The sequence below is a fragment of the Haplochromis burtoni genome, unplaced genomic scaffold (genome assembly GCF_018398535.1).
Source record: "Haplochromis burtoni strain Fernald_Lab_line unplaced genomic scaffold, NCSU_Asbu1 Contig_96, whole genome shotgun sequence".
Lineage (NCBI taxonomy): Eukaryota > Metazoa > Chordata > Actinopteri > Cichliformes > Cichlidae > Haplochromis > Haplochromis burtoni.
The window spans coordinates 1460948-1478628 of NW_024582457.1; the positions used below are offsets into that span (position 1 = coordinate 1460948).

A 17681-nucleotide genomic window follows, 5' to 3' on the forward strand; every position below is an offset into this window, starting at 1 on the left:
TGAGAGCACAATAATAGCTTATACTCTCTGGACCAATGAAGGAGAGGCCCGTGATCATAAAGGGACACTGGCAGGAGAAAGTGTAGTAATTTGTGATGATTTTAAACTTCCTTTTTGCTCTTGGATGAAAATCAATCACCAAACGTGCTTCAGTTCTTTCCTGTATACAGTGAAATATTGATAATGACACCACTAGAGGTCTAAAACACGAACCGGGCAGACCATTAGACACTTCGTATTGACATCTCGAACATAAATCTCGAAGGAGAGTGGTCATTAGTTTAAATTACACACAATAGGGAACTGCAAGCAGCTGTTACAGTATTGCAGATTAGATTTTTAAAAATACTGTTAAAATTACTCTATATATATTGTGTCATAAGACATATGAAAAGTAACAAATTCTCACAACTGAGAAACTGGAAATTTTTAGCTTTTTGCTTGAAAAGTGACTTTGCTGAAAGTGTTTAGCAAAATAGTTGCAAATAGTTTTCTGAAAAATTAGATAACACTTAAAATATGGCAAAAAAATCTGTGGAAATATATTCTGATAGGCCTCAAGATATTGAAACATACGTGCAGATTCTCTACAAAGTAAAGAAAAAGAACGCAATCATATTATGATAGCTAACCATACCAAGAATGGCATGTCACGTGATTTGATACAAACTTGTTACAAAGTAAAGAAATTTGTGGTTTGTCGATTATTTCTTTGCTGTGATAATACTTCTTGGCAATAATTCTATTTAGTTTTCCTTAAATGTTGCCACATTTGTAAGAAAAATGCATTTGGGCAGCACCCATTAAAAATTTGCCAAACAGATGTCTGCCATTGACTCTTGTTTGGTATCGTTTATTGGATTGGATGATTGAAGTCTGAAGAAACAAGACAAACCCACCATTTAACAATTTATTCATCTAACAAACAGAGCCCTCTGCAGCATGTTGAGGAACCATGCAGAGCCACAACAGCCTGGCATCACCTCCTCATGCTGGTCACACAGTCCTGTGGGATGGTGTCTTATTTTTCAACCGGCTTTTGTCACAAGTCAGCCAGTGTGGTTGTGTTGGTCACTCTGACACGAACAGCACGCCTATGCTGATCAAACAAGTGTTCAGTGGCCACTTCATTTTCAACTCCCAAATTCTGGTCGTGGTCTCTTATAAACCCCGCTTTGTGTGATGTGCATTATAATCTTGGAGGATAGAGTTCTCTAGAAATATGGTATTGTCCACTGGTTGCAGAATCTTGTCATCACCATCATACAGTACTTGGCCTTCCATTTGGAAATGGTACCAGGGCTCACCTGCTGCAACTTAGCTTTGCAGATGACGCAAGCCCTAACCAGATCTGTCAAACATGGCCTGTTTGGAGCAGACAACAACTGACCACTCTACCAGGGTCCAAGCTCGCATGTGCAAGAGTCAAAAGGAGAATAAGCTGTATGCCACTGACAAAGTGGCAAATTTTACATCAACTCTGCTGTTCAACCCACAAATGCATTTTCCTTATAAATTGGAAGCATTTAAGGAGAAATAAACAGGCTTTCCAGGGGTATCAGGATTTTTTGCCAAGAAAGATTGTTACAACAAAAGAATAATCGTGTGTATGGTTTTATACTATCAAACATGTAATGTCAGATGACTTGATGTGACATATTGATGAAAAAGCTCTTGTTTGTGCCTGATTTATCCACATATTAGTAACCTCATGTTTGTCTAAACAGCACAGAGATGACTGGCATATACAACCATAGGATGTAGGATGTAATTAATTCCCAGGAATGGTGATTGGCTGTTTGCAGGAGCTTAAGTGTGCTAATCGCATCTATGTACCACAGGGGCACTTTTTAAGCAGTGGGCTCTTAGCTTCATCGATCTCCACCAGCAGATACAGTAGTCCACATCGGTAATGGGAGGGAGTTCAAAGCCTTCTTGCTATACAAGGCTCTGTCATATAGAGTCTGGAGGGGAGATATCTGCTGAATAGTCAGCTTCTTTAGAAACAAAAAACATAAAACGATGCTGTTTTACCCACTAAATGGATCAGACTGATCATAATGAACCAAACTACAGATTTAATATAATAACCCTGATGCCATGTTTAGCTTTTTATTCAGCTCTGGTCAGTCAGACCATCTGATCACAGCTGTAGCAGGAACAGCTGGATGCTGTGCCTGAGGTCACCTGACAGAAATCCAAGACAGCACAAAAGCCTGTGGAAACAAGCTCCTCTTATCCACCTGCCTGAACTGTTTGCTCATACTCAGCCAAAAAATGTCAATCTTGCAAAAACATCTGGACAACTCAGACTGCAAGGAATTATAGTTTGTATTTAGCATGCACTTTCTAAAATAATAATAATAAAATAAATAAAAGGTACTTTCTATCACCTGATCTCACCGGTTAATCCTTACCAAATGATGATTATCAAACGCCTGCTGTTGACTGACTATTCTCCACCAACAGCCAGCAGGTTTGAACTAATGACACGCACCTCCCTGATTAAAGGAGCAATCACAGAGCAATCACAGAGGGCTTGTCATTTTTTAAGGCTTAGATCTATCTTTAGGTTTTATGGAGAGCAACGAAGTAAGTTGTAGGCTATTAAAAAAAGAAAAAAGGGAGAAAGACTACAGCGGTGGAAGCTGTAGTTTCAGCTATGCACCGGTGTAACCTACTTACAATATCAGTGTCATTACCGCAGCCCGATCCTCCGTAAGACGGTGCAGCGGGACTCCCTTCTCCATCTCACCCATCCTCGAACCGAGATCCCCTCCTCCTCCACCACCTCCTCCAACACCAAGAGACTTTCCCCCCTCTGTATGTACTGTTATGAAGGCTTCTGCGGCAAAAGATACTCACCTCTAGCAGACATGCCCGGTAGGTAGAGTCTCTTCTTTCTTTGCCGAAATGAACGGGAGAAGATGGCCCGGTGCAGCTGTGCAGAAGGTTGACAGTGTGATATTTCTGATGCTTTAAGTTTGAGCCTGTCATTTATTGGGATTGAGCGCAGGGACACACATACAGCCTGCGATTTGGTGGACTAGACTAGAACGAGCGGTGAAGAGGCACTTTCCAGCGACAGGGCGTGTCCTGGATCAGGCAGCATCCCTTTTCTCCCCCTCTCTTATTTTCCAACAAGTTTGTGCCCATATTTGAACCTAATATCACGGAATTATCAAGGAATAAATTAAATCATGCTTGAAATTCCTTGCCTGCAGCTGCTGTCGGCTCACCTAAACGTTAAACCGGGTATAGCCTACTTTCTGCCGGGGATGACTGTGCTGTTCTGGACGTGAGTTGGTCTAAATCATAAAGTTGACAGGCACTCAGGAGATGTGACTGTTGTTTCCCCCCCTGTTTTCCCATTAATATGACTACTTCTCTGGCAAACTCCTCCCTCACGTGACCTCCTAAACTTTACTCTTAAAGTGACACTTTAAGCAAGCATATAAACTCTGTCCTGCAGCGGAAAAAACGCCTAATTTCAGATGGGAAATCAGTGCATTATCAGGGAGAGTATTTATAGTTATTAATTAACACTTCACTTGAGCTTATCAGTGGCTAAACCTGTGCCACTGGATATATGAAGCGAACATGTTTAACTGAATGTTGATCTCGGTTTGTTATTGAATTTATTGGTTTATAACTCAATTAGTATGCCTTGATAGTTGTCAACCATCAGAAGGGCTTGTTTAGTGCTCTCACGCCCCCTGGTGGTTGTCTCCATAACAAGCGTTTGGCGAAGGAAGTGCCACCGTGTCCAAAGTGAGCCTACGTTAACTCTCTGTAGACGTCTTGTTTACAGTACCTGTGCCAGGCCTGTAAAGTCCTGTTGTCGACAACGTGCTACGTGTTTTATTGCTTACATTTTTTTCTTTCGTTACAAGGGTCATTGTATGAAACCTCCAATCTGGATCGAGGTAGTAGCAATAGGAAGAAGAAGATAGAGGAATTCTCTAGGTCTTCTCGAGAGAAACTAGTCCAGTCGAAGAACAAAATGTTCTCCAAATTTACGTCCATTCTCCAGCACGCTGTAGAAGCGGTAAGTTTTTAACCGATGTTGATTTTATTTGTTGCCTGGCTTTTGTGTTACGTCTTTCTTTTGTTTTCCAGACACCATATATCACTACGCCAAACAAGGCTATCGTAGCTAATTGTTAAGCTAACCAATTAGCTTCGGCTAACGTCAGCGCTTTGTGTTTTTGTTGTCAGTTTGCTCATTCTGGTTACCTATGAATGTGCCTGAGTATGTGCCATGACAAAGTACTAAGTAGCCTTTTTTGTAATTGCAGCATGTCATCTGTCTGCATATAGCTTGGTAAACTGAGCTTGATAGATGCCGAGTTAGCTTATAATACCACCGAGATGCTAAGCTAACATTGTAGCTAGCTATCCCGTTTCAAACAGCAGGCTCTCGTCTTCAGGAGTGGTGTCAGAATAATTGGGTAACCGTGTTCGATATTGCGCAAACGCCTTAACGTTAATACCAAAGGGAACATGTGTGAGTTGTCCTCCTCAGCAGTATTTAAGAACTCAGTATTAGCATGCTATCACGCCAGGCAGACAACTAGCTAGAAACCAGTAATAACGTGTCTCAGCTCTGTTTTCCAGCTGTTTGAAACCACGCACAATACAGGCAACTCAAAGTGAATAACTCTGACTTCAAATGCGGTCAGACTATCAATCCACTTCTAAATAGCACTTACTGAGTAAACGTCCAAAATCAACTTACAACTCTGGGACATACTGTTATATTTGTTTATGTATTTTAAGTAGATTTCAAATAGTAAAACTCTCATGTTACCTGACAACGAAATCGTTTACGCCATTATAAATGTTTTTGCAAACTGCTGGGCTTGAAATGCGATCACATCACAATCAAGGTGTCTTGTAGCTGCACATGAGAACCATTTAGCACGAGAATATATTAATGTCTCTGTTTGAAAGTGAGTGATATATGTAGAAATGTAATTATAATCATTAGTCTCTCGATTATCATAAGCTCATCTTTTCAAAATTTCTTTTTCAGCTTGCCCCTTCGCTGCCATTACAGGAAGACTTTGTCTATCACTGGAAGGCCATTACACATTATTACATTGAGACTTCTGGTAAGGACTGTCTGAAACAATAAGTTAGAATCTATATCTTGACATCCACACAGATTCATGTAGTGATTTTTTTTTTTTTTGGGGGGGGGAATCTTGTCACAAGTAGCTTTGTTTGGTTTTGCCTGATGTTCTTATGTTTGATGCTGTCATTTACTGCACCAATCTAATATCGGTGCGCATGTTAGAAGCTCCCCACTCTGTGAAAAGAAGATTAAATGGAAAAACGTTACTGTGCAGTCAAATGTAATATTGGCTGCCATCAAAATGAACTAATACTGTCCACACCACTGTCCACAATTGATGATCAAACTTTCCTAATTATGCAGTGTGTCAGAAAGATGACTGACATATTTTATAAATGTAACTACAAATGTGTTATGTTGTTACTAGCTGTGCTTCTGTATGTGAACAAAAAATGTGAAAAACAAATGAAGCTGTTGCATGGACTGCTAAAGATTGGTAAGGCATTTTCCCCTCATGTTTTTAATATTTCTCATATCTTTCTATGAATTTGCTTGTTAGATGACAAAGCACCAGTTACAGACACCAACATCCCATCCCACCTGGAACAGATGCTGGACATCCTGACCCAGGAGGAAGCCGAAAGGGAGTCTGGAGAGACAGGACCCTGCATGGAGTATCTCTTACACCATAAGATCCTGGAGACTCTCTACACCTTGGGCAAGGCAGATGTAAGGCACTCATGCTTTTGCTGACTACATACAGGAAAGTAAACATAGAGTCCTAATATTGACACTATGACTATTTTTGTTATAATGAGTTGATGATTGTAATTCTCTCACTGATAAATTAAAAAACTTCAGCGAGAAAGTAGCAGGAAATGTACAGGTGGAGTTGAAAGTACAGGCCAGTTAAAATAGTTGATGGCTGCGTTAGCACAGCATTTGGCTACATTTCTAGTGAGGTGGAGGTCAGGTTATGATGAAGGGTTTCAAAGGTGTTTGCTGTTACGAAATAGCTGTGGTAAAGATATGCTGCTAAACTATAAATATCCAGTTATTTTGGTTGTTCAATAGTCTGTTTGATTATTGTTCCTAAATATATGATAAGCTGTTTTTTTTTCTCTTCACTTAAAAAAAAAAATCTAAGCTTAAGGATTTTTTCACTTTCCAGCTCTAACGATTAGTCCATAAACATTGAAGAGTGCAAAGGACAATTTGCAAGGCTTTAGTTGCTGGAGGTGAACATAAAACTCCCGAAAATTGCAGAGCAAGTTTCATGTCCTTCATTCAGACTGACATGTTGTTGTTGTAAAATACAAACTTACAGTAAATCCTTACTGCCGTGAAAACAGTGTCAGTGACTGGTCAGATTAACAAGAAACAACTGTCACAATATAGACGCCCATTTAAGTAACCTGACTGTCAAAACTAGTGTGCAGCACATAAATAGGCCTGTTCTGTCAGTGTTGTGTCAACGTCTGAATGAAGCTGTGGGAAACAGTCAAGGTTAAAGCTTTCTGTGTCTGGATGTCATTATGCTGTCACTGTCACAGACTGATGGAGCCAGAATTGGTCTGTTTTCTATGTGTGTAAATAGCAGTATTGTTGAATAGCAAGGTTGTGATTTAAATTGTGAGCACTGGGTCTATGGAGGTTGGTGTAGGCTGACACTTTCTGTCACGAGTAGTAACAGTAAATACAAAAACTGTCACTGGCATCATATATATGGTTCAATATATGGTGTTTTCCACCAGTGTCCTCCTGGAATGAAGCAGCAGGTGCTCACCTTCTACACAAAGCTGCTGGCACATATTCGACAGCCCCTCCTGCCACACATCAACGTCCACAGACCTGTACAGGTGAGAAGTGCTGCAGTCTGGATTTCCTAAAAATATTCTGCTAACTGACACATTATGTAACTTGCTTGGATCTTGTTTTGTGACTGTGACGTGACCCTGTCAGAAACTGATCCGTCTGTGCGGTGAGGTGCTTGCTGCTCCTACAGAAAATGAAGAGATCCAGTTCCTTTGTATAGTCTGTGCCAAACTGAAGCAGGACCCTTATCTCGTCAACTTCTTCTTAGAGGTAGGCTGCTAGGGCACCAGAGATCTGCACAATTGGGGAAATATTTCACAAGCAAATATTTCTTCTTTTTTTTTTTTTAAGCACATCATTCAGAGAGTATGTCTTATCCTTGACGTTGTTTGTTAGAATAAGTCAAAGAGACCTGAGATAAAGAGCCCTGTGGCAACAGAAGGGGGGAAGGAAAGCGCCTTGTCTCCAGACACTGGTCAGTCTCTGGCACAGGAACAAGCTGACCACCAAGATGAACCACAGGCTGCAGCTGCTGTCTCCACATCCAGTCCAACAAGTAACAATAACAGCAACAACTACAATCTGGTCACCTCCCTGCTCAACCTCACAAAGAGTCCTGTAAGTGTTCCCTGTATGAAGATGATTTATTTATGTATGTAAAGTCTTTCTCTTTTGAAGCTCTCAGTTTGAAATCATGAGCTGTGTCATATATTTTTCCTGTCCACAGGATGGCAGGATTGTGGTGAAGGCTTGTGAGGGCCTGATGCTGCTGGTCAGTTTACCAGAGCCTGCTGCTGCCAAGTGTTTGACTGAAAACACCGAGCTCTGTGAGCTTCTCACCGACAGGCTGGTCTCCTTTTATAAAGCCCTGCCACAGTCCATGGATCCCTTGGACATTGAGACTGTAGAGTCGGTCAACTGGGGGTAAATTTCTCAGTAAAACTTCATACTAAATAAAGTGACTCATAAATACTTATCTGCAGATCTGATTATTCCTGAAATAGTGTGCTCTGCTGAATGCTATTTTTGGTGGTTTTATTATTTGATTTATTTGAATCAGTCCTTTAATACCTGTATTTTTTTCTTCTCCCTCCTTTAGTCTAGATGTATATAACCTGAAGGAGGATGCTGCTGTCTTCACAGGGAAGAGGGCTCTCATCTCCTTCTTGTCCTGGCTTGATTACTGTGATCAGCTCATCAAGGAAGCACAGAAGGTTCTTACCCAGTGCTGACTCACTGTATTTTGATGACTCATATCATGAACAGACAGAATAAAAGAGTCTTTCCAAGGAAGTTTTTTTTTTTTTTTTAATAAATTAAATACACAAAAGGCTGAACAACATTTTTTGTCTTGTCTTCACTGTCTTGCAGTCAGCAGCTGCAGTGATGGCAAAAGCAGTGAGAGAAAGATTCTTTGTTTCTGTGATGGAACCACAGCTTATGCAGACGTGAGGCCCTCTTTGAAACATCAATCATCATGTTTGTGGTCCTGTCAGTGTGCTACAGGCGTTGTCATGACTGCTGCTGTGGGTTTGTGCATTCATGTAGGTCTGAGGTTGGCATCCTGACCTCGACAGCTCTGCTGAACAGAATCATAAGGCAGGTGACATCGGAGGCTCTGCTGCAGGAGATGGTTTACTTCCTGCTGGGAGAGGAGAGAGAACCCGAGACTTCAGCTACAATCGCTCAGAATCCACTTAGACACAGACTCATCGAGCACTGTGATCACCTGTCAGATGAGGTTATTATACTGCATGCATCTTTACCACTATTTATTTCTGCAAACCCAACTTGTTCAGGCCTTAATATTACACGTTTTTTTTTTATACTGAATTGTAGCTAATATCTTTAAAAAGCATAAATGGCCATCTGCCTTTCAAGGACTCTTGAGTTCCAGCGAAACATATGATTAACCCAAAGCCCATGAATTTTAATTAGTATTTGTAAGAGCCATTGTAGTCTTTTTCATCAAACAAAAGGCAGCTGAATCATCTGTTTGATTCTTCAGCAGTCGCTGCCTACTTTTCTGTTAGTGAGAAAACACTTAACTAGCTTAACTGCTTTTGCACTCTTTGCACTTATTGAATGAGAAGAGCCTTACTCCTTTCTTTGTCCCACCTCAGATCAGCATCATGACCCTGCGGCTATTTGAGCAGTTAATCCAGAAGCCCAACCAGCACATCCTCCACAACTTGGTGCTGCGCAGCCTGGAGGAGAGGAATTACCTGGAGAATAAACCACAGGAAGAGCGGGAGCCGCTCGAAAATGGCCAGCCTCATGATGCTGTGTAAGGACCCCCCTATGACCTTTAACCTCCCCTGAGCTGCTGGAAGTTGAAGATCCTCTGCACAAATGCAAAAATTTCGAAATAAAACCAATGCATGAAGTAGCTGTGTTTTCGAGATATCTTATTACTTCTCGTGCATAATTAGTGTGTGTTTTAATTGGTCAAATTCCTCTGAGCCTTGATTATGTAGGCTCACAAAAATGCAACTCAGCTAATTATTTACATAAATCAAGGCTGTGTGAGACTGAAACATAATGAGAAATAATTTGCATGTTTCTTCTTGTGCACAGTAATGAAAATCTCAATTAAGACGAACTCTCATGAGAGCTTCTTTCACTTGGTAATTGATTGTTTTTCATTCAGTAGCATTCAGTTGCTTGATGCATTAGTGTTATAATATATTTTCTCAAATAATCAATTTGAAGCCTTGAAGGACTTCAGTCTCACTGACAAATTATACAAAGCTCCAAGCTGCCACAGACACACAAAGGACCATAAAATACTGTGATGCAGATGTGGGTTTTCTCAAATGCGCAGGGATCTGAGGCAAATCACTTTATGAATAAATGTTTTCTCTACAGAGATCTTGAGGAGGATCCACTGTTTGGTGATGACCTTTCTCCAGAGAGGAAGCTGTCTGGGTCTGACTGGCTCAGCACTTCTCCACCACAAAGTCCTGACCATTCAAAGTCTGAGGGGAAAACAGAAGTCCACAAGATCGTGAACAGGTGCGCAGTTTGTTCATGGTGATGCACCGTGCATCGCTCAGCTCAGCTCAGCTCAGCTCTCACTGTTAAACTCTGTCACCTGCAGTTTCCTGTGTCTGGTCCCCGATGAGGCCAAGTCATCATATCACGTTGAAGGCACAGGATACGACACCTACCTCAGAGATGCACACAGACAGGTGAGAGTGCTGTAGGTTACTGTAAAGCTTGTGACACACTGGACAACAAATAGAGAAAAATCTGTCACTGTGCTCTCTGGGACTGTTTTGATCCCCTGACAGTGCTGCAGCAGCTCATTCTGTATTGCTGCTCATTATTTTTCTTCATTGTTATTCTCAGTTCAGGGACTATTGTGGCATCTGCCAGCGGTGGGATTGGAGGGGAAATCCAAAGCCTTTTGAGAAGTGTAACTTGGACATCCCGTTCTTTGAGGGCCACTTCCTTAAGGTTCTCTTCGACAGGATGGGTCGCATCCTAGATCAAGTGAGTGTAATCTGTACTGCAGTATTTTCATAATTCAGATCAACTTTTTTTTTTTTTTAAAAAAGTTCAACTTTAGTTCTAATTAAATAAGTAGTGTAAATACAGCTGTCGAGTGAGATCCACACAAATTAAAATGAAACTAGTAGATTATTCAAACTGATTTAATGTTCCCACACTTCCAACAGTTATTAGATTTGCTGCAGTCAGAAAAAAATGAAACACTGCTGCTTGCAGTTTACTGTGAGTGATGCCTCTCATGTTGGGCTTACAGAGATTACAGAGATTTTCTATTTTGTTTGCTTAATAATGACCACTGAAAGCCAGAACTTTACGGTCATTGTGAAGATGACTAATAAAGATTCAAAGGAAATATTCACTCTTTGGAACATGGGTTTGTTTCAAATCAACACGGCCCTTCTGCTCACCAGTGTCCAATTTACATTAAACTTTTAATAATATGAAATTGTAGCTTCACTTTAAATACTTTTCATGATATGTAATTTTGTTTATTTTCAAAAATGGTCTGTCGACCCACTTTGAGAAAAAATATTAAAGATAAAATCATGACAATTTCCTTGCCCTTTCTTACCATCAGAATTAATCAGAATCTGTAATCTGGCACAGATACACTAAAAAGATGTCAGATAATTGACTAGTAAAAATATGAAACAAAATCTTATATTTGAGTACACACTGATAAAAAAACTTCACAGTGCAAAAGACAACTAGTGAAAAATTCTCTGTGATATATAGTTGAATTTCACACTGTAAAATAAAGCGTGCACTTGAGTTTCAACAGCAAATTCTGAGTTATAAAAATGAATAAAACGTGATTTTCATGCTGGGTTGAGCAAATATAACAAGCTGTACCACAGAAACAACAATAAAATAAATTAGCTTCACATATCAAATACTTTTCAAGATTTAAAAGTTTACAGCACGTCGTATATATGTTCGGACCTAAAACTGTGACATTGTTGTTGCGAATCGGAGATGCTCAAGCAGAACATGAATGAACAGAATGACTCAAGTAGAGTTTGGAGCGTATTTAGGAAATCAAAACTAAAAGCTGTCAGTCAGTCGGTTACGTAAATAAACTCTCACTTTGTGTTGTTTTCATGTTGTTACTTATTGTGAAGGAAAATTTTCAAAACTCTTGATCAGATCATTTTTATTTATTTAAATCTTCTTGCCTCTCTGTCCTCCAGCCCTATGATGTCAACCTGCAGGTGACTGCCGTGCTGTCCAAACTGTCTTTGTTGCCACACCCTCACTTGAATGAATACCTGCTGGACCCCTATATCAACCTGGCCCCTGGATGCAGGTCCCTGTTCTCTGTCATCGTCAGGGTAAGGTGCCCATCTTGATTGTGCTACAGTTGCAACTTGCAATCTTGTTTCCTTTTAAAGTAGTTGACCAGGATGTGACCGCTCGAGTTATTTGTTGTCTTCAAAGGAATTTTGATGCACAAGACGGCGATTAGATGGACTCGGTCTGCTGTCACTTTGGGAATTAATGGGATTGAGTCGGCAATTACATGCAATCTGTTTGTGAAAATACGATGATTAGCTGCGATTAATCAGTGAAAATATTTCTCAAATATTGACATAGTTGCTGCAAAATCACAAAGATATTTGGCAAAATTGCTTTTATAAACATAACCAGTTGGAAACCAGTTCAGTCGAGTCCCCTATTGCAAGGAGACATGTCTCCGATGAGAGGATTGTTGGCATCATGTTGTCAGTCTGTCTGGGAGTGACTGGACTCAGCTCGAGTCAGATTGTTTGGAGACAGTTTGCCTCCCAGTAGTTGCCCTGTACAAAAAAAAAAAGTGGTCACTGCAGCTGCTTGGAGTTGGACCCCAAATGCAAAACGATTTCAGTGCAACCCCTGGGCAACTAGCAATGTTTCTGGTTGCAAGGAGGTAGCTGTCCTCTTTTCATTCTAGTGTGACTGATCCATTAGAGTGTAATTATCTTATCCATCATTGATAGGAGACACTTCGTTGCCCAGAGCTCAAAGCCCAACTTTAATTTGTGTGCTGGGAGATTTATTACTTTTCTTGATTGATTAGTGCTGCTGCGTGCCATTTTGAATCTGGCTTCATGGTAATCTTGCTCACCCTGCTTCTTACCGGCTACAACACCAACTCGTTTTATTGTGGGAGTCAGTTCAAATCCATGAAATCTGAAGTGGAACACAATGTAAAAGTAGTTTTAGATAGTAGTAGATGTGATTTACTGCTGTTGCTCAAATTAGCTGCTGTGTTTTTGTAATTGCTCTGCATTCCTGTGTGTGTGTGTGCGTGTGTGTGTGTTAGGTGGTTGGAGATCTCATGTTGAGGATTCACCGTATCCCAGACTTCACACCCAAACTTTTGCTTGTGAGGAAGAGATTATTAGGCATGGAGCCAGAGGGCATCACGTACGTACTTCCACATGATTCTGGGTCGTATGTTCTGAGGTGACTTTCAGGGGATATTCTCACCTTTCTGTTTGCCCTCCCTTTAGTATCGACCACATGACCTTGCTGGAGGGGGTGATTGTGCTGGAGGAGTTCTGCAAAGAGTTGGCAGCCATCGCCTTCGTCAAATACCACGCAGCTGCCTCGTCCTCACCGTAATCGTCCTGCTGTTCGTCCATCTGCCTCAACCGGGCAGACAGGTCAGGATGGAACTGGGCTATTGGAGGTGCCGTAGTACCGGTGGCACAGGGTCGGCAAAATATTACCACTAACTGTTCATCTCTGTCAGACTGTTAAAGCCCACACCGACGGGTGTCATCACTCCCCTTCCTCTGACCTCTCGGGCTTCACTATAAAACTGTCTCAGTCTTGTTTTTGAGCACAGACAGACACTGTCCAGCCAGCAGAGGAATAAGAGGAGGAGAGAGGTTGGGGTGCAGAGAAATGTTCACTGGACTCTTTTGAGCCTCTGCAAATTTTCTCACAGCCCCATCCTTCCATCTTTGTTTTTCACCTGCCAAAAGATGACAGCCCTGTAATTTACTACATCAAGGACGAAAGATGTTTGTGTATTTATTTTCTGTCCCATTACCACCCATCTGTAAATGTCATTGCCTTAGTGTGGACTCACACCTTTCAGTTAAAGAAAACTGTTTCCTTTTGAAACATTTTTTTAATCTTTACCCCTCACATCGTTGTCTGTTTGAAGACAAGCAGAATCATCATGTGCGTATATGTACCTGTAGTTACATCTAAAGAGCTGTAGTGTTTGAAGATGCTGCGCTCGTGTTTTAAATGCCAAGTCATCGTATTTATTTGTCTGCTTTCAGGTTGCCTTTTTTTTAACTAATGTAAACAGTCTGTGTAATGACTGACTGAGAGGATCCTCTTTAGTGTTCATTTTCTTTCCTGTTTGTAAGTGCTTCGCTCTGAAAGCTCATCTGTAATCACCGTCATCCAAAGATATCACCATCCGTCGCTTTTTGTTAAATGAAAATGGTGAATTTGCAAATTCTGCCAATTTGCACATGGACCTTCATTGCACTTGTTACATTATAAGTTCATTGGTTTGTCGAGACGTCTTTGTGCAGACTGCGTATCCAGTGTTGGAATTTTCATACACCAGTGTTTGATATATTTTAAGACATGCTTCTTTTATTTGTGTTTGCACGCTTTCTCTATAATTATCGATTAATTTATTTGATCCATTCAAGGGAAAACGTGGCGAAACCAACTCTATTGATTTTATTTATCAGTCTTAAATAGGACTTGGGGCATGCAACACAATGTTTTTCTTCCTTTTGTTGGCTTATTACATTTAAAACTTTATTTTGGGTTGTTTGCATCTACAAGTTGTAAACAGTTGAACCACATTTGGATTTCAACTTTTCCTTTTTTTTGTCCAATGATTCCCAAGAACCACGGTAAATTAGATTGGAGGAAACCCTTTAAAAGGAGTCCTGTTTTCAGTTAGGAAACTGTTGGAGTAGTTGTAGGAGCTCTGAGCTCCTTCAAAGGTTATCATGACTTCCTACAATGTGTTGCGTTTACTTGCAGTGTTACTTTTATATCCAAATCTTGAATGGCAAGGAAATGTACTCGGTGCTGTGTATTGTTGGGGCGGATTATGTGCTCGTATGTTGTGCGGATCTCTCGGGACGTGAAATTAAGCGTCTCGGCTCACAGATCAGTTATGAATTACAAAAAGGATTTGAATTAGTCTGTATCAATATGCTACTTAATGTAACTTTTGTTGCTTGTGTGTTCCCAGTGTGAATGTTTCCGTTCTATGGGATGGTCTTTGAGCACTGAGTTTGATTTAGTTGCGTAACTTTGCTGTGGAGAATCATTCATTGAAGCCATGACTCGCTGGTCTTGATCCTTTGTTTTTGCACCCATTTCCTCCTGGCCCCACCTCGAAACCATCACTTAAGCTACATTATGCAATTGCTTGCAATGAATCAAATTTGCACATCGTCTTCATCAATGTTTTTAATATATATTTACACATCAAGAAGCTTTTTTTCTCTTTCTTTTAAATATTTTGTTGCGTGAACCAAAAAAAGAAAAGTCGAGGATGTCAGGAGAGTAACATTTCTATTTTAATTTTAAACTTTTGTTTTTGAACCTGTCAATTGTTCACTTTTTTTTTTGTTTAAATCAACTGTGTTTCCAACCTTTTCTGTATAGTTGTATATTGTAAGTGTACAATAGCAATAGATATACTACCTGGTGTAAATGCATGCTTCTACATTATTTTTTAAAGGCAGTCCAGCCATCTGTGACGATTTCTCTGCTGTCAGCACTTTGGTCTTTGGAAATAAGACGCCTTACTTCACACTGTGGATTTCTGAGGGCTCCTGGAATCAGTGTGGAAGGGGGTTTCTGCTTCTTTGCAGTCTGTTGTAATCTTACTATGCTTCTCTTATGTTATGTGGGCTTGTTTTGGTTTGTGAAGATATACAGGACTCTGTGTAGTCAAAACTCTGATGCCAGTTAATTTCATGTCTTGTCATCTTAGACCAATCACTGTATCATGTTGATCACTGCTCATCTCTTAAATAGGAAGAGTGTCCTACTTCCATCTCATTGGGGTTTCATTCTGTGATTGTGCGATGGCTAATTTAAACAGGAAAAGGCGCACGCTCGCGCCTCCCAATGCTTCAGAATACCGAGAAGCAATCACTGCAGTATTGTGCGCACTCAGAGGCATCGGTTGATTTATTCCTCATCAGCTGTCTTCATCACTGCTCTTATACACACACAAAAGGTTTCATTCAGGACAATATGGTTTTGACATTCTCCGTCCCAATTAAAAAAAACAACAAAGTTCTTCAGCAGGAGATGTGGTCATTCTTTGAACAGTTCGTTGTGTTTCATCTTGTTTTATTACAAAAGTTCTGTACAGTGAAACAAAAACACACAAAATAACCATTTTCTTTCAAACCACAAATTCTATTCAGTAATCCCCTTTCAAAGTAAGATTTCCAATGTGAGAACTGAATGCCCGCAACATGTAATTTTCCTATGCAAACAGCCCTGTAGGACGACATGACTAGAGCAGAGAAACCATCGGGTGTGAAAATGACCTCGCTTGCCAGCGAATAGCTGAACACAAGTGGGCATGGGAACTTTAGCCTCTGTCAAATTCTCTTTGGCTTCAAGTCTGCCATGCTCAGTTGTCCAACTAATTCTGCAGAAATGAGTGAAAAATCTCACTCTTGGGGCACAATGGATTGTATGACAGGTCCAAAGTCATGTGAGGTTGGAAATAAGTAAAGCTCCCTTTTTGCTGTGCATTCACTTTTTTTTTTTTTTAAAATCAGCCATGGAAGAGGAGAGGCACTATGGTGCAGAAAGAAGGCTCTCAGTCTAATGACTCTCATTCTTAATGATTGTTGAGGTACATACTGAGATTGCAGTCAAACAGGGTCTTACACTTCTAGCTGAAGGGAGTATAACATAAAGCACCTGAAGTCACTTTGCCAAATTAAGAGATCCTCATTCTTAGAAAAATAATTCTAGTCATCACTTGAGCAACAGTGCTGTGATTGTGTGCTGAAGAGCAATGCAACGTCTGTACAGTGCGATTACCTGCTCTTGTTAAAACCAGACTTTGGTGCCCGGTGCCTTGATGCGGCTTTATTAGCATCATTACAGTTAACAGATGCTAATCGGCACTCTGCTTTGACGAGTCAGTCTTTCAAATATGGTGGCATTAAAAAAATAAGTGAACAATCTCCATCTAATGTCACTAAATATTCCTTTGTCTCTAGGCGTGAACACAAAAAGTAAAAATAATTAAAAAAAAAAAATACAGATTTGTGACAAAGGAAATTTGTTTCCACTGGATTGTCATAGTTTAAATAACTTCTGCACTGGAAGTGCCAGGTTCGGCTTCATTTGGAAACCTCACATGTGAAACTGATGTAATACCTAATGGAAAATTTCCCAGCCCCACCCTCCCTCAAAAAAAAGGATGTGGAGAGTAAATGAAAAATGATGATGTACTTTGTGACCCAGCTACCCAGAGTCTGAAGGACAGTCCTGCAAATATCACAAAAGGGAAAAAAAACGTCCAAAAAACATCCAGCTTTCTTTCTCCATCTTGTAGTGAAAACTCCCAACAGCGTGACAGTATATACCAGCAAATGATGGTACATTAAATTAATTTACACTGACATGTAAATAATTCTTTTTCTTTATCCAAATCAATTTCATGTACATACAAAAACCACTACGTTAAAAAAACAAAACAAAAAACAAAACAACTACATGCCGCTGCACAAAATTAACCAGGATAAAAATACAAATCATCAATTAAAAAAAAAAATAAAATAAAATATGTACATTTCCAAATCGATTTTATTTTTTAAGTCGATAAGCAACTCCCCGCCCATTTATAAACCTCAGATATGTGCGCACACACGGACACATGCTTGTGCACAAACTGCTCACACTGGAACATTCAGACAAACAAATGTCTCTTTGGCTGGTGTGAAGCTGTGGCACTTTGCTGTGTGTGTGTGTGTGTGTGTGTGTGTGTGTGTGTGTGCACACATTTAATTACATAATGTCAAAATAAAGAAAAAAACCACACACACACGCAAAAATAACACCATCAAACGGCATAGAAAATAGGTTCCGATGATGGATTTAGCGCTATATCTCCTATGCATCATATATATATATATTATATATATTCCAAAACATACTGTGTAAGGGCCTGCCACACATAGGCCCTTGATTGTGTGTGTATATGTGTGTGTGTGTGTGTGTGTGTGTGTGTGTGTGTATGTGTGTGTGTGTGTGTGTGTTTTGTGTGTTTAGA

General features: G+C 40.2%; 2 protein-coding genes across 2 annotated transcripts in view; one reads left to right on the forward strand and one right to left on the reverse strand.

The window, feature by feature from the left end:
• ablim1a (actin binding LIM protein 1a) overlaps positions 1-3294 on the reverse strand; it is a 41664-nt gene extending 38370 nt beyond the window's left edge. The window contains exon 1 of the mRNA XM_042222863.1: positions 2866-3294. Coding sequence (XP_042078797.1) covers positions 2866-2878 — 13 coding nt within the window. The 5' untranslated portion in view covers positions 2879-3294. The remainder of the gene's footprint in view (positions 1-2865) is intronic.
• Positions 3295-3738: 444 nt separating this feature from the next.
• On the forward strand, positions 3739-15682 carry fhip2a (FHF complex subunit HOOK interacting protein 2). Its single transcript, XM_005927129.3, has 17 exons — positions 3739-4048; positions 5036-5114; positions 5637-5806; positions 6832-6936; positions 7040-7162; positions 7289-7510; positions 7620-7816; positions 7992-8106; positions 8264-8340; positions 8441-8633; positions 9016-9179; positions 9761-9907; positions 9993-10083; positions 10244-10387; positions 11596-11736; positions 12708-12811; positions 12898-15682. Exons 1-17 carry the CDS (start codon positions 4004-4006, stop codon positions 13007-13009), a joined length of 2229 nt encoding a protein of 742 aa, XP_005927191.1. The 5' UTR covers positions 3739-4003; the 3' UTR covers positions 13010-15682.
• The last annotated feature ends 1999 nt before the right edge of the window (positions 15683-17681 follow it).

Coding starts and splice junctions, on each gene's coding strand:
- fhip2a (XM_005927129.3), top strand. CDS start 4,004: ATGTTCTCCAAATTTACGTCCATTCTCCAGCACGCTGTAGAAGCG. Junction 8,107..8,263: donor TCATCAAGGAAGCACAGAAG/GTTCTTACCCAG, acceptor ACTGTCTTGCAG/TCAGCAGCTGCAGTGATGGC. Junction 10,084..10,243: donor TCAGAGATGCACACAGACAG/GTGAGAGTGCTG, acceptor TGTTATTCTCAG/TTCAGGGACTATTGTGGCAT.